The 23,256-nt window shown below is 36.7% G+C and overlaps 1 protein-coding gene, 1 long non-coding RNA gene and 1 pseudogene across 4 annotated transcripts in view; 2 read left to right on the top strand and 1 right to left on the bottom strand.

Annotated features, from left to right (window-relative positions):
* LOC143382289 (uncharacterized) overlaps window positions 1–22,994 on the top strand; it is a 48,324-nt gene extending 25,330 nt beyond the window's left edge. For 2 of the 3 annotated variants that reach the window (XR_013088952.2, XR_013088954.2), the window contains exons 2-6: window positions 7,020–7,121; window positions 8,724–8,822; window positions 18,351–18,609; window positions 18,926–19,017; window positions 21,785–22,994. This is a non-coding gene — a long non-coding RNA (uncharacterized LOC143382289). The remainder of the gene's footprint in view (window positions 1–7,019; window positions 7,122–8,723; window positions 8,823–18,350; window positions 18,610–18,925; window positions 19,018–21,784) is intronic. The other variant, XR_013088957.2, reaches the window with a different exon arrangement.
* On the top strand, window positions 4,873–6,963 carry LOC143411890 (putative monooxygenase p33MONOX pseudogene; annotated as a pseudogene).
* On the bottom strand, window positions 13,161–22,126 carry Yae1 (YAE1 maturation factor of ABCE1). The gene is made up of 3 exons (XM_076836331.2): window positions 21,954–22,126; window positions 20,288–20,409; window positions 13,161–18,578 (listed from the first exon to the last, which is right to left on the bottom strand). The coding sequence occupies exons 1-3, from the start codon at window positions 22,080–22,082 to the stop codon at window positions 18,149–18,151; spliced, it is 681 nt and encodes a 226-aa protein (XP_076692446.1). The 5' UTR covers window positions 22,083–22,126; the 3' UTR covers window positions 13,161–18,148.
* Window positions 22,995–23,256: the final 262 nt, after the last annotated feature.

Below are 23,256 nucleotides of genomic sequence, written 5' to 3'. Positions count from 1 at the left end.
GTACAAAAAGAACTACACCTCGGCATATCATAATCAAATTACTGGAAACCAAAATCAAAGATAACACCTTTAAGGAGAAAACCAGGACATTGTAAACAGGGCAACAAGGATATGTATAACACCTCACTTTTTAACCAGAAACCAGAAGGCAATGAAAGTTGCTGAAAGGAAATGGGGGGGGGGGGGGGGAAATAAACCTTAGAATTTATCTATTTCCTATCTAAAGTATGTAGAATTCTTCCTCTAGGAAAAAAATATCCCCAAAGAAATGCAAATTAAAACAAAGAGACATCACTGCATACCTGCAATGGCCAAAATCCAGAACCCAGACATGAAATGCTAGTGAGAATAGGGAGATACAGATATCTCTTGGTTTTTGTTTTTGCACTGGGAATTGAACCCAGGAATGCTCTACCACTGAGTTACATTCCCAGTCCTTTTTGTTTTTTATTTTGAGACAGCATCTTGCTTTATGTTGCTGAGGCTCGTCTCAAATTGTGTGATCCTCCTCTCTTAGTCTCCTGAGTCACTAGGGTTACAGGCATGTGCCACCACACCCAGTGAGCTACAGGAACTCTTGCTTATTGCAGGTGGGAATGAAAAAATGGTAGTGACGTTTGGGTAATATCTTACAAAATTAAACAAGCTTATCATATGGTCAGCAATTATATTTCTTGGTATTTACCCAGAGCAATTAAAAATGTATGTCCACACAAGAACATGTAAGCAGATGTTTATGGAGGCTTCATAATTGCCAAAAACTGGAGAAAATCTTTGTTATACTTTAGTAGGTAAATGGAACTGTGATACATCAACAATTGAATATTATTCAGTGCTAACAAGAAATGAGCTATCAAACCACAAAAGATATGGAGGACATTTCAATGCATATTACTAAGTGGAAGGATTTGATCTAAAATGCCACATACTATATGATTCCAAATATATGACATTGTGGCGATGATAAAAACCATGGAGAAAATATATAGATCAATGGTTGCCAGGAGTTAGGTGGAGAGAGAAGCATGAATAAATAGGGCAAAGAGGATGTTTTTAGGGCAATGAAACTATATAATACTATAATGGTGGATTACATGTCATATATTTGTCCAAACCCATAGAATACACAACACCAAGAGTGAACCTTGGGGCAAACCATGCACTCTGGGTAAAAATGTGTCAGTTCAGGTTCAACAAGAGTAACTTATGGGGGCTGGGGCTGTGACTCAGTGGTAGAGTGCTCACCTGGCACACATGAAGCACTGGGTTTGATCCTCAGCACCACATAAAAATAAAATAAAGGTATTGTGTCTACCTACAACTAGAAAAATATACATAAAAAAGTAATTTACGTGCCATTCTGGTGATGTTGATAACCAGGGAGTCTGTGCATATATAGGGACAAGAAGTATGTGGGAACTCTTTGTACCTTCTGTTCAATTTTGCTATGAACCCAAACTTCTTTAAAAAGTAAAGTTTGTTAAGAAATCCTTAGAAAATGAAAGTGAAATAAAGGTACTTTAAGGGTTTTTTTTCGGGGGGGGGTGGGAGGCTGGAACCAGGGATTGAACTCAGGGGTCCTCAACCACTAAGCCACATCTCCAGCTCTATTTTGTATTTTATTTAGAGGCAGGGTCTCACTGAGTTGCTTAGCACCTCACTATTGCTGAGGCTGGCTTTGAACTCTGATCCTCCCATCTCCTCCTCCCTGGCTGCTGGGATTACAGGCATGGTCCACTGGGCCTGGTTTAAAGGTACTTAAAAAGAAATGAAAACTAAAAGAATTCATTGTCAGTGAACTGACACCACAAAAAAAAAAAAAAAAAAAAAAAGAATTATTTATTACTATGTGTCAAATAGTATCCTTCATGTATTGTGCCTTAGTTTGTGTATTCCAAAGCCAACTCTGAAACTGTTAAAATAATTAAAAGTTATATTGGGAATCTTAATTGGATTATTGTGGTATATGTGGTATCTAACGTAGTGCTTTAGTAATTAATATACTAAGTACTTAAATTTATATTATGTACAACAAAATTGATTCATATACACATGATTTTCTTGTTGATGGGGCTTGTCTTTACTGAAATTACATTCTTTGTGTTCTGAATTTCTCTGCTTCTACAATCACATGCTGTAAAGTACTACACATAAATATTTTATTAGTGACAGATGTCAGGTGTTTTCTTCCTCTATGTCCTAAGGTTTGGAAAGGGACTTTTGGTGAGTCATTGTCTTGGTCTCTGTGGTGATGTATGACCTTATGTCTGTCTACTGCCTCCCCAGCATTGCTTCCTGAAATCAGGCTGCAGTTCCCTAAATGCTGACAGCTTGCAGCTGCTTTGGTTCCATCCTGGCTGCTGCTGCTATTTCTGGGAATTACCCTCGATAGGCCTCCTGGGAAACAGGAGTGTATTTTGTAATGGAGATGTAAGGTACTTAAGTAAATTACCTTTAATTATGGAAAACATAAAGGCTTGAAACTGAATAAGTGATCAAAACTGATTATCCTTTTATTAACAGCAGTTAAGAGGAATACAAATTTAAATACAGAAGTCCTATCTTCACATTAAAAAAAAAAAAAAACCTAAAACAGTTACTAAATCACATACTAAATCTAAAAAAGCTGATTTATTTTTTGTAAAAAAATTTTGAGAAAATGATAGTTTTTATTACATTAAAAATAATATAAGCATTTAATTAATTTTAATAAAAGTAAAAATCAATTTGGGTATGTATTATTACCAGTAAAATTATGGCATTTGCTCGTAAATGGATGGAGTTGGAGAATATCATGCTAAGCGAAGTAAGCCAATCCCCCCCAAAAAAGACCAAATGTTCTCTAATAAGTGAATGCTGATCCCTAACAGGGAAGGGGGAGGCATGGGAAAAATGGAGGAACTTTGGGCAAAGGGGAGGAAGGGTGCAAGGAGGAGACAGTGGAAAAAATTCATTCTAGGCACCATAACCATTATGGTTTAGATATGATGTGTCCCCCCAAAGCTCATGTTTGAAACAATGCAAGAATTTTCAGAGGTAAAAGATTAGATTATGAGAGGTATAACCTCATCAGTAGATTAATCCACTGGTAAGGATTAACTAGGTGGTAGCTGTAGGCAGGTAGGGTATGGCTGGGGGAAGTAGGTCACTGGGGCTGTGACTTTTTGGTCCTTGGTGAGTGGAGCTCTCTCTGGTTCCTGGTTGCTGCTTTCCTCTGCCATGTCCTTATGCCATGGAGCGATAGTCAACTGCTATAGAATCAGTTGATTGTGGAAAGAACCTCTGAAACTGTGAACCAAAATAAACTTTTTCTCTATGTTGTTCTGTTAAGGTCTTTTTGTCACAGTGGTCACAGTTGATTAAAACTAATAGAGGGCTGGGGTTGTGACTCAGCAGTAGAGCTCTTGCCTAGCACATGCAAGGCCCAGGGTTGGATCCTCAGCACCATATATAAATAAATAAAATAAAGGTATTGTGTCCAACTACACTAAAAAATAAGTATTAAAAAACAGTAACAGATACTTACAAGGACATAGATTATTTAGGAAATAGCACATGTTTCTATCACTGATGTGTGAGTATCTTTGGTTGTACTGATTGGAGATCACATTGCAAAGGAAGGCTGGTATTCATTGCTTTACAGTCATAGAGACAACAAGTAAGATAACGGTATAGTCAAACTTAAATTTTAGAAAGATTTTTCTGTTAGATAACTAGTCAGCCATGAGCAAGAAGGTGTGGGAAGGAAAACAAAGGGCAGTAACTTATAGGAAGGACATCAGGCATATACATCAAAGACAAGTCATAGATTATAGAACCAGGAATCTCAGGGAACCTTAACAAAACAAACATCTGGAAAATGGGTATGTCAAACCATAGATAATTGCATAAGTCACACCCATACCTTGTTACTAGGTCATCAGGACTCTCCCAAAGGAAATTTAATGAGGGTTCTACAAAAGGGGGAATGCAAAACTAAGAATGAAAGAACTCAAAACTTAAAAAAAAACCCAAAACACCCAGATTCTGTAAAAGCCATACTGTTCTCTCCAGAGGCAGTGTGTATGGTGCCTATCTCATTACCTTCATTTCTCACCTTTATAATCAACTCCTGTCTATACTCTGATGACTCACTGGACAATCTTCCTGTGGGATTGCAAGAACTTGTAGCTATAGATACCGGCAGCTACTTCAGCTCTGCTGGCAGGTCTCCTCTGCAACACTTCTGGTAATGTGGAGCACAGGGAAGCCAGGAGGATTATGCCAAGAGGCCCGGCAAAAATTGGTAAAGGACTGAATTAAAGCAATAGGAGTTAAAATCTACAGGTTTTACAGCTGACCCTGTGAATGACTGAGCATTCAGTTAAAACTTCTTTTATTAGGACTATGTTGGATACACACTAACAAATAGTTTTACCTTTATCTTTTTTGTTTTTCTTCATTGCTGGAAATTGAACACAGGACATTACACACGATAAGCAAGTGTTTTACCATTGAGCTACATCCCTACCCCTGATTATTTTTCTCAAATCCATTCAATTATCAAACACTATCTCTTATTAGATATTAGACTTCTGTCTGCCTGATGGTGTTCACAAGATAACCTAAATTACTGATAAGGTTTTTTTTTTTTTTTGGTACTGGGAATTGAACCCAGGGCACTTAACCACTGAGTCACATCCACACACTGAGTCACATTCACAGCCCTTTTTTGTTAAAATATTTTTTTCAGTTGTAGATGGACACAATACCTTTATTTTGTTCATTTTTTTTTATATGGCGCCTAGGATCGAACCTAGTACCTCATGCATGCTAGGCAAGTGCTCTACCACTGAGACACAATCCCACCCGCTCCTGTCAATGGTCACTGACAGTATGGACAAGGTCCCAGTGGTGAAGGCTAGAGTCACCCATAGTATCATGAATTCTCTGATCACAAAACAGACCCAGGAGAGCATTTAGCATTTTGAGCAACAGATAAGGCTGAGACATGCTGGCTACACAACCCACAAGGGCCTTACCATGGAGAAGACCAAGTGCCTCTGATGGCAAAAGTATTCCACAAACTGCAGAGTGGAAAGATAACAAAAGAGAAGCAGCCTGCATGAACCCAGTCTATCCCAAGCAGTACCCCTCCCTGTTCTTCTAAGCAAAGGCCTAGAGGCTGGTTAATTTCTCATTTCTTTACAGCTTTGCTTGGCCAAATCCTAGCACCATGGATTCTGGAAGTGGGAATAAGGACAGAAATTCTTCAGAAAGGAGTTTTTTTTTTGGGGGGGGGGGAAAGGGGGAGACCAAGACCTTTTTAGATGTCTGATTCTGGAGTTTACCATCCAGGCCTTCAAAAGAGCCTAGAAGCCCTCCCCAATGGAACTGATCTGTGCACAGGTCATCCCAATGGATGAAGCCACCCAGAATGGATGTCCCAGAGATAGAAGAGCAGAAACAGTTGTCATCGACCTTAATATCAAACCCTGTGTTTTAGTTAGCTTTTTCATGGTTGTAACCAAAATATTCAACAAGAACAACTCAGAGGAGGAAAAGCTTATTGGGGCTCATAGTTTTTTTTAATTTTTTTGTTTTTTTTTATTGGTTATTCAAAACATTACAAAGATTGCAGAATCACATTGGTTACATAGTTTTAGCGGTCTTAGTCCAAAGACAGTGGGGTCCATTGCTCTGGGCCCAAGGTGAGGCAGCACATCATGAGGGAAGAGCCCATCAGAGAGAAGTTGCTCAGCTCCTGGCAGGGTCAAGAAGCAGGGAATGGGGGGAAGGGGCCACAGGGAAGAAGCACCCTTTCAGTGCACACCTCCAAAGACCATTTCCAGTTATGCCCCACCTGCCCACAGTTACCACCAAGTCAGTCCATTCTGATTAAGTCACAGCTCCCACAATTCAGTCATTTTACCTATGAATATTTCTGCATTAACACAGGAGATTTTGGGGGACTCCCATATCCAAACCATAATGTTTGCATGTGCTCATACCTACAGGAATCTAGAGTGCTTTCTATTCCAGGAACTTTGAATGGAAGTTTTCTTGTTCATGCCTCTTTTACTTTGTCTCTGACAGAGGAATATATTATATTATATTCCTATGAATATTTTGTTTACATAAGGAGCTTACCTCATAGAGAATATTATATAGTATAGTATATTTATAAAAAAAAAACCTCTCAAACTGAGGCTAGACTAGAGCAATAATTGATTCTGAGAAACATTGGCACAAAGCTTATGCTTGTGTGGAAGAAACCATTTTGTGCTACTTTAAATCAGACTTAAAAAAAAATCTTATCAGTGATGTTTTTCATTATCTATTTTTATTTCATTAATCCTAGACTTTGATCATTGCTTACTGGATAAATAATGTTTATACATTTCTAAAACCTAGGTTTCTTGATTCTTTGTACCATCATCACTGTGAGCATTGATACATCATGGAAAAGAGGTGCCTACTGATAAGTTTGGGTGACCTTCCCTTCTTGACTCTGGTAGGGCTATGCTCCAGCCTTGCTAGTTAGGGGGGCATGTTTGAGGTGTGGGATGCAATTACTGTCTAGACTTGGCAGGGATCCCTCTTTCTAGGCTTAAACTGGAGTCTCCCTCCTTTTTGGTCAACTTAAGGAATCACTGTCCTGCAGTCAGTTCTTCCTGTCTCATGGTACCTCTCAGGCCACTGCTTTTGGAGAGATGCTTCTCTTTTATAAGTCACAAAACAGTCACTAGTCTTACATATCTGTTCTTGTACTTTATATTTTTTTAATATTTATTTTTTATGTTTTTTAAGTGGACACAATATCTTTATTTTACATTTATGTGGTGCTGAGGATCGAACTCAGTGCCTCAAGCATGCTAGGCGAGCACTCTACCACTGAGCTACAACCCCAGCTCCTCTTGTACTTTAAAGTAAGATTAATTTAACTCCAATTTGATTGGAAATTTCCTAAAGGAAGAAAGTTAAGTCTACTGGTTTGATATTGATATATGTATGTTAAACTTATTTTAATTTTTTTGCAGTGCTGGGGATTGAACCTAGGGCTTGCACATGACAGGTAGATGGTCTACCACTTAGCCACCCTCAACCCCTGAATGTTAAACGTTTTTAGAGTAAAGAAGATGGTAAGTACAGTTACATTATAGACTTAAGGTTCATGTGAAATTAGTGTCATCTGTCATCTTGTTTTGACTTCTTTATCCAGGTCACAGATTGAAACTTTTTTGGAGGAGAGAGAGAAGAATTCAAAACTTTTTTATAATGAAAGCATTTTTTTTAACCAAAATGATTCTCATTCTCATACATTTAATCAACATGTTTTACAGCAGAAAAGAAATAGACTGCATTTTTATTTCTCCTCACTGTGTACATGTTTGTTGTCTTGAACACTGTCTCAGATACTTTCTGGTTTTGTTTTGGGTAGCATTCTGTTTATATAAAGAGCTGACCTTCTCATAGAGAAGCCCTGGAGTCTAAAATTGTCAGAACAAATAATTTATTTGTGTCTTCTATTGTGATCTCATTTTGACAATAAAAATCCTTACTCTATTCTCAAAGATAAACAACACACTAATTTATAAGTTAGTTTCTATCACTTCTGAAACTATGTGTCTTATTTTATAATAAAAAGTACTTTACTTTAAGCTAAAACTAAATTGTATAATTTTTAAAGTATATTCTAAAAGCAGAGTGACTTTCCAATGCTCCAGGAGACATTTGTGTAAATTAAAAATCTATTTATAATTATCTAAGTCTACAACCTAACCCTATCTTAAATATAAATATATTATTATTTTGTCTTAATTTATTGCTTTTCCAGATTATAAAATAATTAGGCTCCTCATAGAATATTTGAATATTATAGAAACATTGTAGAAAATATTACTTAAGAAAAGTACATCTTGGCTAGGGCTATATCTCAGTGGTGGAACACTTGCCTAGCATACACAAGGCTCTGGGTTTAATCCCCAGCACCCCCCACCCCTCAAGTAAATCTTCCATGTCCTCACCTTTTATGGACTGAATTTTATCCCCCATAATTCATGTTGAAGCCCTGCCCCCAGTACCTCAGAATAGAAGAATGTGACTGTATTTTGAGTTAGGATCTTTAAAGAAGCGACAAAATGAGGCCATTAGAGTGGGCCCTAATCCAATCAGACTGGTGTTCTTAGTTTGGGCAGATAAAGAGACACCAGAGATGTTTGTGTGTACATAGAGAAAATCATGTGAGGACACAGAGATGATTGCCATTTGCAGGCCAAGATGAGGCCTCAGGAGAAACCAAATCAGCCTGACACCTTGATCTTGTACTGCGAGCCTCCAGAACTGTGAGCAAATAAATGTCTATGAAAAGCCTCCCAATCTGTGGTATCTCATGATGACATCCTAGCAAACAAATAGTCCGTTGCTAGTGCTTTTTCCATTATAAAACAAAATATCTGAGACTATGTAACTCATTAAGAAAAGTTTACTTGGCTTAAAGTTTTGAAGCTGAAAGTCCAAATAGCATAGTGCCAGCTTCATGTAAGGGCCCATTAGCTGCACTGGCTGGAGTGCATGCAAGAAGGAAATATCACATGTCAAGACAGGAAGCCAGATGGTGGGGAGTGGCCAGGCTTGATCTTTTATAACAGCTGGTTTTTATAAGAACTAACTTCAGGATCTCATGAGAACTATCTTAATCTATTGACTGCAGTAACCTACCTGTTGGTTCTACTTCTTTAAAGGTCCTGCCACCTCAACACTGCTACAGTGGGGACTAAGCCTCCAACACATGAACAATTGAGGGACAAATCACATCCAAACCCGAGTCATTGGGAATACAGGTAGGCACCCTTGTGCCTGGCTAAAATATATTTTTATGCTAACATTTGCAAATGTTGAAAACATTTTCTTCTTTTCCTTCCCTCCTTTTCTTTTAAAATACTTATGGAGAAAAATAATCATGCTAATTCCCTTTAACTACACGAGTAGAAGCTTGGCTGTGTCTGAGTCATGTCAATTTCATGATAGTTAAAGTTGTCTAAAGATGGTTAAACCCCTTGCTAAATTGTCAGGATAAAATATGACAATAATAGCTAATGTTTAGTGAGCATTGAATACATTCAAGGTTCTTTCCTAAGCATTCTACATGTTCAGATTCATTTATTGATGTGTATGTGTGTGTGTGTGTGTGTGTGTGTGTGTGTCGGGGGGTTGGGATATAGCTCAGTGATAGAGTACATGCATGTATGTACCCACAACGCATGTGGACCCAGCACCAGCAAATCAATCAATAACCAATCAAACACAGAGATTTATTTTTTTTAAATTATCTTATGAGATAAGCACTATTTGAGAGATGAAGAAAAAGAACAAGAAGGAGAACTGACTAGTAAGTGATTGGAGCTGTGCTTCCAAGCAGACAATCTGGCTTTTAGGACTGTCATTTTTAGCCACTACAGGATACTAAGTAAGCACTTACAAGGTGCCTGACACCAAGCAAGCATTTTACCTATGTTATTGTATGCAATCCTCACAGAAATAATGACATTACTACCAATACTTCCATTTTACAGATTTTATAGATTTGGAAACTAAGAGGCTCATATTGCTTGATAAATAGATGCCATATGCTTTCTGTTTATTAAAGTGTACAAAATAATAGCAAACATGACCCAAGTTTTCCCAATTTTGAATTTGATCTTTTTCTTTGAAAACAGAAGCAACCTGTGACAAATTCAATGAAGAGCTTTATTTTTATTTGGTAAGACAAGGTAGCTCCAGAAATTAAGAATAAAGAAAGCTAATTATTAAGAATTATTTCTTAATTCTTAATTAAGAAAACTAATTCATTTACACTACTGAGAATAGAATCAGATACCACACTGTTGGTATACAAGTTGGTATTATCTGAAGTAAAATTTTAACATGAGTTAGAAAATTCACTACAGGCAAATATGGATGGCTTTTAGCTTAAAAAACACCTTTTTTTTCTTCCACTTAAAATTTAAACTTTTCTGTTACTATTTTTTTTTGAATCTGTTACTATTATAAAATACAGGAGATAATCAACTTAAAAAGAGGAAAGATTTATTTTGGCTTATGGTTTCAGAGGTTTCAGCCCATGGTCACTGCTTTTGGGCCTGTGGAGAATGTCATGTCAGGGGAACATGGTAGAGCAAAGCTGCTCACCCCATGGTGGCCAGGAGGCAAAGGGTGCTGATATCCCAATGTCCCCTTCAAGGACATGCTTGACATGCTTGTCAGTCTCCTGATACCTGTTTTCACCTCCCCCACCTCCCAATAGTGCTTCAGGCTGGTGACAAAGCCTTTAACACATGGGACTTTGAAGGATATTTAAGATCCAAACTATAACTATAAAATACTATGTATAATTTAAGAAATAAACTTACAGTTTTGATATGATTTGAAAAACATATTGTATTGTCCCACCCCCACCACATCTTTTTCTGATCCAGTGTTTTGAATTAAGTTCTTTTGCTTTCTTCCCCAGAAGAAACTTTCAGGAAAGTGCACAAGGTAGTTCTTCTTAAAAATGAATACCTTTTCAAACATTTTTCTTTTCTTATTATAAAAAGTGTTCACAACAAAAGATCATTCTGAAAAAGAAAACAAGTCATATAGTCCTACCACATTAATACAATAATTACTGTAACAGAGAATGATCTTCCATTTTATCTGTTAAATACACATTTTAAATATAATGTATCCACACATTTCAACATTAAATAGTGACTTTCAGTTAAATATATACCATAAATATTTTGCTTATTTCTATAGTTCTCATAATGATAACTTATAATGGGTATTTCAAATTTAAGCTAACATAATTAACAATTTTTAAATTGTTGGCCATAGGATGTTTCTAATTTTACTCTGCATAGAATGTGGCAATGGATTATCTTTGTACTGAAAGTTTCTTTTACCATCTATTTATTTTCTTAGATCAAATTTCTAAATCTGGAATTTTTAAGGCAAATGGGTTAAAATATCTTTGATTTGAGACATATTCTGTTCTAAAAATTCAAAAGCTACACTGATTTTTTATTAAGTTTCTTTGTCACCTTCTCTAGTCATCCTTTCCATCAACTGAACATCATTCATCATCAGCAATTCACTTTGCCTGCCTTTCTCAAGTTGTCCCCTGGTTACGTCCTTGCGGAAAATGTAACCTGCGGTGAGGTCAGGAGTATAATGTTCACACTGGAAAGGTAGAGGCCTCCGAGCAGCTTAGTGAAAATGGATCAGATCTCTGATCTCAGTGTTGCTATTACCTTTCATGAAGGGTACCTTTTGTTCCAGCACTGAAAAATAAAAATGCTCTCTAAGCTAACAAATGGGGTGGGTCATAATGGATACTGCCAGATTTCAGACATTATATGAAACTCATAGAAGCCTATGAAAAGATTAAAATCAGACTATTAATATATCATTTGGCATCTTGAATAGCAGAACACTGATTTCAAATGAAAATGTTTAATTAGTTCCCACTTGGGATTTGAATGTCTAAATGCATTTAAGTGAGTTTTCCTTCCAAAAATTAACTCCATAGCAATAATTTCTAGTATAACTGAGAGATTAGAAATTTATGGTTATTTTTTATTTTTATAATTTTGGTACTGGGAACTGAACTCAGGGGCACTTAACCACTGAGCCACATCCCCAGCCCTTTTTTGTATTTTATTTAGAGACAGGGTCTCACTGAGTTACTCAGGGCCTCACTAAGTTACTGAAGCTAGCTTTGAACTTGTGATCCTCCTACCTTAGTCTCCCCAGCCACTGGGTTTACAGGAGTGTGCCACCTTGCCTGGCCTGGTTAGTTTTTAATAAGCAAACAATTTGGCATTTTCACTTTATAATTTATAGTTACAAGTTAGAGAGTCCCTGGTTATTTCAAGATCTGATTATGGGAGAAAAGTGTTTGCAATGTCTCCAAATAAGAAAAAAGAGAGCTATTTTATTTTCAGGTATTTACATTATACCCTTATATCAGTCCAGTTTTTTTTTTTTTCAAAGACTACAAATACTATCATTGTAAAATGACTGTCATTATTATAAGGGATTTAGCAAATATTTGTTTTATGTTTAAAAATTCCATCTTAGAACCACATACTTCAAAAAATAATAAAGCCATAGATAATAGTGATTATGCAATTCATAAGGAAAAGCTTAACTATTAGATGGAATGAGTTGTATTTGTTATGAGAAAAACCTATCGGGTTGTAGATTTCTTGACTTAAAAAAAAAGGCATTATGATATGTTTGAGTGGGTTAAAAAAGTTGCTGTCTACTTCTACTTTAAACCCTGAAAAGCTGTACTTGTGTGGGAGAGAGAGAGAGAGCAAAACAGTGAGAAATGAAGAGATGGATTAGAATTGTTTCTAATGGTTTAGGCAGTCCTGCCTGGCAAGCAGAGTTCCATGCCTGTGAAATTATAATTTTACATGGTTTCTTACTGAATTCTATATGCTTTGGGTTCTTAGTTTTTTTAGGACTCAAAGCTTTGGCGTATAGAAGGTCTTTTTTTTTTCCCCCTTACAAACTGGCTTCTTTATGATTGGTTATTTTGATTTAGTATAAGTCTCAGCTTAGAATTATAAACAGGGGGCGCCCTAATTTCTTGTTTGTTGACATACCCAGAAAATTCTCCCCACCTACCCAATCTTACAAGTGATTCAATCTATCTGGCATAGCTCTAGGGATAATTGTTAGCTTCTCATTTTTCTGACAGTGAAGTCTAAGGTCTAAAGGGCAGTTACCTAGGAAACACATACTGTACTAACATATCAGGGTACACGAGCACCACCCAGTGGCCTTGAATTCATCAGTTTTTGGGAAAGACAGAATCCAAAGGCCTCTCTAAAGCTGAACTGCCTATTAACATATGAAAGCACTAGGATCCAAATTCTCTAGAACTGAATCTGTAGGTAGTTCTGATTGTACTTTGCTGACCTTCTTTCTGGAAAGATAAGACTATTAATGGGACAAGAAAATGGAGTGTTTTGCATGCTGAGTACTCTTGGCTCTTTTTGGCAAATATGTAGCAGTATGTAAGAGGTGAGCTAACACTCTTTTTTTTTTTTTTTTTTTTTTTAAGTAGGAATATATGAATGGTAAAGACACATTATCATGAAATGAATGACTTGGATTTTCCTCCTGTGAGGAAGTATGAAGTCTAAGGAGTCTAAGGAGAATTTAGTTTCTGTTTATGTTGAACATCTTTCTATACCACATTCTAAATGATCGAGATTCTCTCCCCCAGTAAGCAGGAATGGTATTTTTCCAGTTTTAGATGTAGAGAAAACAAATTTCTGAGAAACTTTCATTTATTATTATTCACATTTATTATAAAAATAATACTTGTGGAGTGGGGAAGTCTTGAAAAATGCAGTAGAAATACCAAGTAGAAACAGCAAGGGGAAAATATAGTTCATAGTTCCCCCACTAAACATGATCGCTGCTACTTTGTTATTATTTAGTGAGCATCTACCTTGAGCACAAATTCTGGGGCTAGACTTAACATAGGTTTAAATCTCAACCAGGTCATTTCATAGCTGTGAACTGGACAACTTGTTCAGCCTTCTTCATACTTTTTTTTTTTTCTTATCATAGAATGGGATAATAATAGTACTGTGGCATAGGGTTGTTATGAGAATTAAACAAATTAAATATATAAAGTTTTTAGAACAGTGCCTGTATACAGTAAGCACTGTTGGCTATTACTTGCTCTATTTCCTCCTCTTGTTTCAGCTCCTTCTTAGCATCATTAAAACTATGCACCAGGCATCCTGCTAGAAACGAATAATTTATTAAACTGTTTTCATCCAGGTTTTTCTTTTGTGTAGTTTCTTTTTGTACTTTCTTAATGGGTGAGACTTACTAAAATATAATTTTATGTGTTTTAGGCCTTTACATTATATTGCAGTATAATTTTTTTCTTTTAGCAGTACTGGGGATTGAACTTAGGGGTGCTCTACCACTGAGCTACATTCCTAGGCCTTTAAAAGATTTTTAGACAGTTTTGTTAAGTTGTTGAAGCTGGCCTCAAACTTATGATTCTTGCCTCAGACTCCCAACTTGTCAGGATTATAGACATGCACCCACTGTGCCCAACTCAGAAGTATAGTTTTTAATGACTGATAAGTGCTATTGTCTTAATGTTAGTATTTAGCCTGGTATAAGATAATACAATTTGGATACATGGATTTTTAAGATTAATATAAAAAATGAGGAGGAACAATGGACTTTTTTTTTTAAAATAAGGCAAACATAAAGGTTTGTTTTGTCTTCTAAAAACAAAAGGATGTATGATGTATTTTGGAATCCTATATTTCTTGTTATATTGTCATTTTGCCTAGTAGACTCATTTTTTTCCCTCGGTTCATCGAATATTACATATGCATCTGTTATAGGATATGATGCTAAATGCTGTCGATGTTACCCCTTCTTGGAGAATTCTGAAGTTAGGAGATACTCAAAGTGATACAGAGGGTATATTGGGGAAATAAACTAACTCTTTGACTGATTAAGTTGAAATTTAAGCTAGCATTGAAGGATAAATAAGCACTTTCTGGGAAAGAAGAATGGAGAATGAAGTATTCTCAGCAGAAGAGTCAGCAATGAGTAAAACTGGAGGTTGGGAGTAGCTCTATTATGTCCCAAAAGAATTGTAGTATTGTATAATAAGTGTGGAGTGCATGGTGGGGTAAAAGCAGGCAGAAAGAGAAATAAGACTCACAATGCTGCTTGGGCTCAGAACTGAAATTCATGTTTATAATTTACTTAGTAGAAAAAAAGAGAAATAAGTCAGGGTTTTTTTTTTATGTTATTTTCAGTTGTAGATGGACACAATGCCTTCATTTTCTTTATTTATAGGTGGCACTGAGGATCAAACCCAGTGTCTCACATGTGCCAGGCAAGCACTCTACCACTGAGCTACAACCCCAGTCCTAAATTGAGGTTTTAAATCAGGGAAATAAACTATTTCAGGAAGATAATAGTGACAAGGAAAAGAAAAAAGAAATGACCTAAATTGGAAGTACTAACAGTAATGAGGCAAAAACAATTTAAAATCTGATGATTCAAATGAAAGATCAGATTCAAAATGTTCTGAAGATGTAAAAATATTCAATTGACAATTAAGTAGGATGTGGTGGCAAAGGAAAGGCAGAGAAAGACAAAGATTTCTAGCTTTGTGTGAACAGAGATGATGTTAATAGATTGAAAATACAAAAGGCAAAGTAAAGGTCTGGGAATGTCGCTCAGTGGTAGAGCACTTGCCTAGTTCTGGGTTCAATCTCCAGTTTCACACACATGCACAGGCACACAAAATAAATTGGGAGGGAAATGAGAGGGAAAGGGAATAGGAAATCTGTTTAGAAATGCTGTTTATGCTAAGCCACTGAAATAGGCATAAGAAGTGGGCAGTTGCAAATTTATGTCTGGAGCTTGGGAGAAGGATGGGGTTGAAATATTAGCTTTGGGATATTCAGTGTAATTGAAACCATAGGAGGTGGTGAGGTTCTCTGCTTAAGAGTGTAAAAACAAAAAAAGGTCCAAGAATAAAACTCTGGGGAATCCTCACAGTTAAGGGGAAGACAGAAAAGGGGAGAGTTAGCAAATGATAGGTAATAGTAACACCTAGGACAAAAAGAAAAACTACTGCTGCGGAATACAAGCAGAAGGAATTGTAAGGTTTGTTGGTTGTGTCCATTGTTGGAGAGACAAGTGGTAGGACCGAGAACAAGCCAGTAATGGGCAGATGTGTGACTTTAGCTATCAGCATCCTTAGCAAAAAGCAACTTAAAGTGGAAGTATGAATAGGAAGTAAACATTTGAATGGTGATAACAGATTCTTGTGCAGTTTAGCAACATTATGGCTAACAATGGGTCACAAAGAAACAATGGTGGTCCTATAAAATTACATCACCTAGTGACATCATAACCATCTTAGTTGAAGCACATTCAAATGTTCACACAATAAAATCACCCGATGATACGTTTCTCAGAATGCATTCCATGAAGTGATGTGACTGTAAATGAGATTAAGATGCAAGTAGGTGAATCCAGTTGCTTATCTCCTGTTCACATACCATAAAAAAATTTTATGTCCTCAGCAGTTCCAGCAATTGAAATGTCAGGAAATGGAGCTCCCCGATTTGTTAAAAAATATACCCAGAACAAAATATGTATGTATATACCCAGATATGTCAACACCTAGAAATAACTTACTATAGATGCAGTTTCTGCTTCTAAAAAACATATTACTCAGCCTAATGTCCGGGTCCTTGGCCTTGACACTCTAGCTGTGCTGGTTCTGGGGCAATCTTGCCTTTTCAGTTATATTCATCTATAGTCTTCTCATGGGAAGACCTGATATGCCTACAAACATATAAACCAAGGCAAAAGAAAAAAAAAATCAAAAGTTAAGCAAGACTTCCTTTGCTCTTGTTGGTTCTAGTGCAGAGGCTTATCATCAACTCAGCGAATTCTTTTGACTTCATTTTCTATAAACATTTCTACAAACAGGCTCTATGTAATCAATGGTGACAAGGGATATTATCTTTTGGGAATCTTATTGGGGAAGCCCAGATAAAATCTCAATAACATCATTAAGTTTTTACTCAGTGTGACCTTCTTGCGATAATATCATTAGAGATAGATATTTCACAAGTAATATGCAGGACAGAACAAAAACAAGACTTGAGATTGCTTTTAATATTCTGTGTGGATTTTAGATTTTGGTTGCATCTAAAAATATGGAATAATATATAACAAGATGAATTAGTAAATCTCTAAAATGGTGTTCATATCTGGATATGGGCACATTTTTTAAAACCAGGTACCAAATGTCACTTTGATAGCTTCAGCAGGTTTTTATAAAACCTGAAACTCTATGGCATTCTTTTTTAAAAAATATATTTTTAGTAGTAGGTGAACACAATACCTTCATTTTTATGTGGTGCTGAGGATCTAACCCAATGCCCCACTCATGCCAGGAGAGCGCTGTACTGCTGAGCCACAACCCCAGCGCTATGGTATTCTTATTTCAAAATTTGTTGCCTCAATTTTTCAGAGTTCTGTGAACTCTAAGAGGGCTCTAAGATCATAGTACATTTTCTTTGTCCCTTGAAGACATTTTAGCAGATTCTCTCACTATAGTGATATATCTTTTAGCATGTATGGTACATAAAAATACTGATGAAATAGCAGCTAAGGCTACCAATGAAGGACAATTACCAGGGTGCCTCTCAAGTTGGCTACCTTATATAAATTTGTATTTCAGGTGGAAAAAAGTGACGAAAAATTATTTTCCAAGTTTAGTACATGCTTAGATCCTCAAGTAAATATTTGAATCTTTAATTTATGCTAGACTAAAAAATTCACTTTAAGGTAATATAGGAGCCAGTTGTTTTTTATGTGAATTTTAAGCAAAACAGCCATTTAGAATAATCTGGAATATTAAGTAACACTAATAACTCTTTACTATTTGGAAAAACTAGGTACTTGAGAATGAAATGGATTTTCTGTATTCTTTATGGAATGTCATTATTTTGGTGGTGCTGGGGATTGAACCCAGGATCTTGTGCGGCAAGCATTCTACCAACTGAGCTACATCCCCAACCCTCTAATTTTTAATCAATATGTAACTAAAGTGAATTTTGACATTTTACTTTTAATTGTTTAATCAACAATATTAAGACTGTTTTCAATATAAACCTGTATATCTATACATATATTTATTTCTGTGTCTATAATGTTAGTCATCAGGTTACTTTTGGTAACTTAGGTCTGATTAGTTGGTGATGAGGTCTTGAACCCCCTGATTGTGATGGAAGTAGAAAGTAGTGTTAGGTTCTTACAAAATGTTTGATTCTTGTTAGCTTTTGTTAATGAGTATAAAAATGTTCAATTTTGATATTTGAAAATGATGACAACTGGAATTTCTGAGCATATCTTAAACTACAAAAGAATTACCAGTGACACAGAAAAAGCTTATAGTATAATAGTGTTAATGTTGAAGTCATTGCAAACTTCCATGAAGGATAACAACATCTGAAGTGTTCAGAGCAGAAATAGTATTAATTCTGGTTACCCTATTAGGAAACAAAATGCTCTGAGACATTCCTTAGAAAAGGGAACATAATTTTTATAGTTGTTTGAGGTGCTGCAAAACATCTATTGATATTCCCAACTGTTTAACTAAACTGGCTGTCTGTTCTAAAATCCAAGCAAGGTTTGGGTTTTCAGAATGTGAATGCTCCTGTGTTGTACAACATTCTAAATATGAACAATCTTTCCCACTAGGACTCTTGCCACAGTTTTTGTTAAACTCAGCATTATTTTCACAGAGTCTTTCATCTTTAGTTTCATCAATCTTTTTCTCCTCTGGAACTACATGACAAAGGTCCATGTCCTCAATGGAATCCAATAAATCTACAACATGAGGCTGTGAAGTGATTGATTTCAGATGTTTGAGCACATACTCTTCACATTGGCCAACTGCATCCAGAAGACTATTTATTTCACTGATCAAAGTTGAACTATTATCATGAAGGTGACACCAGGAGAGCAAAGCACTGAATGAAAATACAAACAAGAATTAAAAAGGTAAAAAATTAAAGTCATAGGCTTTTAGAATGTTTGAGGCTAAGCCCTACAAATCTCTTTCAGATGACATCATGCAAAATGTATTAATGATAATAATGTCAGTCAAAAGCAGAAGTTAATAATGGTAAAATAGGATTTAAAAATAAGGACATTATTTTTTAATACAAATTAGACTTAATCATGTATTTATAATCCATATTTCCTCTTTCACAGCTCTATAACTACTTTTCACATTTTAGACTTTCCCTAATAACTATAACTTCTACAGAGGTATACAACCTGGAGAAAGATCAGTAAAACAAGTTTCTCCTTTAAGGACATCAAACCGTTCCTGAACTAGTGATTCTTAATCTTGGCAACCACCCATTAGAATCATCTAAGGAGCTACGAACAATTACCTTGAAAAAGGTAAGAATTCTAGTCCTAACAGATTTAACATATGTTTTACTTTTCTAATATGGACAATATTGTTTTATTATTTTACATTTCAGAAATAAAACAATGGTTATTATGAAAAGTAATTATTTTGTTTGTTTTTAGTTTTGGTGCTGGGGATTGAACCCAGGACCTTGAGCATGCTAAGCACTCTAATGCTTAGATACATCCCCAGCTGAAAAGTAATGTTTTAATAATGGAATCAACAGACATAAAAGATTTAGCAGTAAGTTTTCTAAGCCTATAAAAGATTAATTTAACTTGATGATGTGAAGATGAACAATTAATAATTTTCCTATTGTTGTAAACTATAAATCCAGTTAAATTTTCTAAGACTATGAACTTGATAATTTTGTTTTGATCTTTCTTTCATCTTCTATCCTATTCTAAAACTATGAACACAATAATTTTTTGTTTTGATTTCTTTCATCTTCTATCCTGTTATAAAATTAGATTCTTTGAAATATTTTATGCCTTTCTCTACTGAGGAGAGTTTGAAATGTATAAAGCATCAAAGAGGATAAACCTGTCTGTCATGTTCTTAGCTCCATGTGTCATCTGACCACTTGGCTTTGTTATATGCCATTATTGCTATGAAATCCTGACAGGTACTCAGTGCTCAGGACAAAAACAAATGGAATAATTTTTCAATTACTATAATTTTCATTATGTACTTCTAGTCTAGAGGTCCATCATATTGTGCTCTGCCATATGTACAAACACTAAAAGCTTTATTCAAAATCTTAACTTCTTTTAATTAGAGATTGATGGTAGTTTGGGTAGCAAAAGTATATATATTTTCCTATCATTTGTTTACAAAAATGGATAACTTCTGGTTTACACATTCAAGTGAATGAACTAATAATGATTTTTACTTTTTGTTTGCTTTTTTTTTGTACTGGAGAATGAACCCTGGGGTGCTTTACCACTGAGCTATATCCCCAGCTCTTCTTAAAAATTTAAAAATTTTTGACACAGGGTCTTGCTATGTTGCTTAGGACCTTGCTAAAGTGCTGAGGCTGGCCTTGAAATTGTGATCCTCCTGGCTCAGCCTCCTGAGTTGCTGAGATTATAGGTGCGCACCAGTTAGTCCAGCTAATTTTCACTTTTTGAAGGCAGTGTAATTCAATTTTGTGCATTCAATACCAGGGAAAGCACTTTAGTTTAAATACTTTATTTTTACTTTTTTATATTACTTTCATAAAAATTCACCAGTAGTAATGACATTATAATTTAAAATTACCTCAACGTTCCTCTGAGTTGTCCATAGTTTATAATGACTTCTGCACCTTCCTTATAACCTTGATTGAAGCCCTGTTGGAGAGTAACTGCTTTGCCAGCATCTAGTCCATCTCTATAACCTTCCTAAAAATAAAGAATTGTGATTGTAATTAACACCAAGTGAAGCATATGCAGGCAAAAATAAAGAATTGTGATTGTAATTAACACCAAGTGAACCATATGCAGGCTTTTCAAGAAAGGCATAGTACTAATTTAGAAAACTGTGAAATAGGCCTTTACTATGCCATTGGACATATAATGGCATCCCACTTTTGAAGTCTAGATTTAATAAGCAAATTTTAAACACTTGATTCTTACACAATTTTAAACAATGTCTTCACAGAAAAGAAACATGGAAAATTATGTCTGGCCCCTTGGCAATGAACTGGAATGGTATAGGTGGGTAAGGAGGCCAGTAAAGTAGCAAAAAAGTAAACTTTTAGAAAAAGAAAATGGGAAATTTGGCTTTAGAATTTTAGTTGATTACTAACTTTGACTAAAATGCAAATTTTCTGTGGATAGAGATTTTGTCTTGCATCTCTCAAGGGTGTCACAGCACTCGGTATTTACTGGACTAGCACCAGTCTCAAAAAAAGCATTTCTGAAAGGGACAATATGGCTGTTGGGCCAAGTTAAATAATATTTTACTGAAACATTAAATTAGGGAAAATTCCTAACTACAGCTCTAAGGGCATAATAAGACAGGCAAAAATATTATGTGGATGCAAATCTTATCATTTAGTTCTTATCCAGAATTAAGTTCTGAGTGCTTTATCTGAAAATTAAGCTTGTTCTCAATGAATAATGAGACAAAGAAAGAACACTTTGTATTTACCAAATAAAAAAGAAACCAACTTTTAATATTGCCTTACCTAGCCACCAGTGTTTCATACCAGCTTTCCCCTACTGTCCCCTTGACAACATTCTTAAGCTCAATCTTTTCCATATGCCTTTGTGTTCCCCACCCATTCAAGCACACTGTGTCCTTGATAGCCATAATTAGTATAGTCAGTGTACATTACTCCCCCACCCCTTTCCTTGAGATCCTCATCAAAGTGCAAACTCTTCGAAGTCTGGATAGTTTTAAAGTAGGTCCCAGCTTGTAACGCAGCCCTCAGGTTCACAAAGACCGCGCAGTAATCTTCCCTGCCTCCCACTCCTGCGTGAATGCCCTAACTGTAGGCTGTTGGAGTGGAAGATAGGGACTTGTTAATATACACACTCAACCACCAGCTGGTTCAGACACATACTAGATGTTATCTTTTTTTGTGTGCTGCCGGGGATTGAACCTCGAATCTTATGTATGCATGTGAGGCAAGCACTCTACCAACTGAGCGACACCCCCAGCTCTAGATGTTTAACTAGATATTGGTGAATGAATGGGTCCTCTATTCCTGCTTTGCCCTTTGCGTGAGTAAAATAAGTCAGGCTATAATGCGTTGTTTCACACGCTTTCAAGGAACCCGCTGGGAAATCCTAGCAGGACGCGGGCCAGACTGGCAATCAAGCCATAAGGAGGGCAGCAGGCCAAGCTGGGAACACTCTGGACACAGCTTCTTCACAACTCCGCACATTCCTCCCGCAACCCGGGACCCTAGGGTGTGCCCACGGCCTCCACTCAGGTTTACTTTGACTCGTCTCTGCATGTGATTCCGCCATTCTCGCTGCACCAGGAGCGACTCGTCCGCTTCCTCGTCAAACACGTCCTCTTCGTCAGCAGCGCTCGGAGTGGAGGACGCAGCTTGAACCCACGACATCACCGAGGCAACGACAAGGGTCGCAGACCTCCGGAAGCGCAGGCACGTTCTTCCGGCGCGAGGGGCGGGGCGAAGTGGGCGGGCCTCGCTCGGAGGCGGCTGTGCGCGGACCCTGGGCTGTGTCTGCGCTTCGCTCGTGTTCTTTGGCTACTTCTGGATCTGGTGGTTCTCAGTGTTTTGGGCCTCCTTCGGTTGACCCCTGTTAGTTGTGGGCGAGTCGCATTCCTCCCTCACGGGACTAAGCAGCCGTGATCTCCGCGGAAGGCAGCCGAGACCCTCGGTGTAACACTTTATGTTCCCATAACAGCTCCACGCCATATGGGTTTTGCAGGCCCGCGCGTGCGTGAAACCATTCCGGGTGATTAAGGTGATGGTCGACTATTGTCCAGCCACTGTCTTCTAGAATTTCCCTCGGTATTTTGAGGGATTTGACCACCCGACATCTTTTTATTTTTTTTTTTAATTTTTTAGTTGTTGTTTCAATAATTGGACACAATACTTTTATTTTATTTATTTATTTTTATGTGATGCTGAGGATCAAACTCAGCGCCTTGCACGTGCTAGGCGAGTGCTGTACCACTGAACCACAACTCCAGCTCGACCACCCGACATCTTTTAACTGTTAGGAGAGTAATCAAAACAATAGGTCAAAAAGTTGATTTGGCGCCTGATTTGAGGAGGAAGAGCATGAGGAAAAGATTGACATTAAACAAAGACGATTGGGGGGAGAGAAAGGGAGAGAGAAGGGAAAACATATGGAAATGGTAGGAGACCCTCAATGTTACACAAAATTACATAGAAGAGGTTGTGAGGGGAAAGGGGAGGAAACAAGGGAGAGAATTGAACAACAAGCACATGAGGTAGAGAGGGAAGATGGGAGGGGAGGGGGGATAGTAGGGGATAGGAAAGGTAGCAGAAAACAACAGTCACTAATATGCCATTATGTAAAAAGGTGAGTGTGTAACAGATGTGATTCTGCAATACGTATTTGGGGTAAAAATGGGAGTTCATAATCCAATTGAGTCAAATGTATGAAAGATGATATATCATGAGCTTTGTAATGCTTTGAACAACCAATAAAAATTAAAAAAAAATCTAAAGTCAATTAAAAAAAAAAAAGAGTATATTTGTACAACCAATACATTTTTTCCCATTGATTCACATCATCTGTCTC

This window comes from Callospermophilus lateralis, chromosome 1 (assembly GCF_048772815.1).
Source record: "Callospermophilus lateralis isolate mCalLat2 chromosome 1, mCalLat2.hap1, whole genome shotgun sequence".
Taxonomy (NCBI): domain Eukaryota; kingdom Metazoa; phylum Chordata; class Mammalia; order Rodentia; family Sciuridae; genus Callospermophilus; species Callospermophilus lateralis.
Note: the sequence above shows the minus strand (reverse complement) of the source record. Positions and strands in the feature narration are given on the sequence as shown.

Bases quoted from the DNA above. Each gene is read 5' to 3' on its own strand.
- Yae1 (XM_076836331.2), bottom strand. From the start codon at position 22,082: ATGTCGTGGGTTCAAGCTGCGTCCTCCACTCCGAGCGCTGCTGACGAA. The intron at 20,410-21,953 runs GTAAACCTGAGT...CTTTATTTTTAG, and splicing joins ACATGCAGAGACGAGTCAAA to GAAGGTTATAGAGATGGACT. The intron at 18,579-20,287 runs GTAATTTTAAAT...ATTTTCATTCAG, and splicing joins CAACTCAGAGGAACGTTGAG to TGCTTTGCTCTCCTGGTGTC.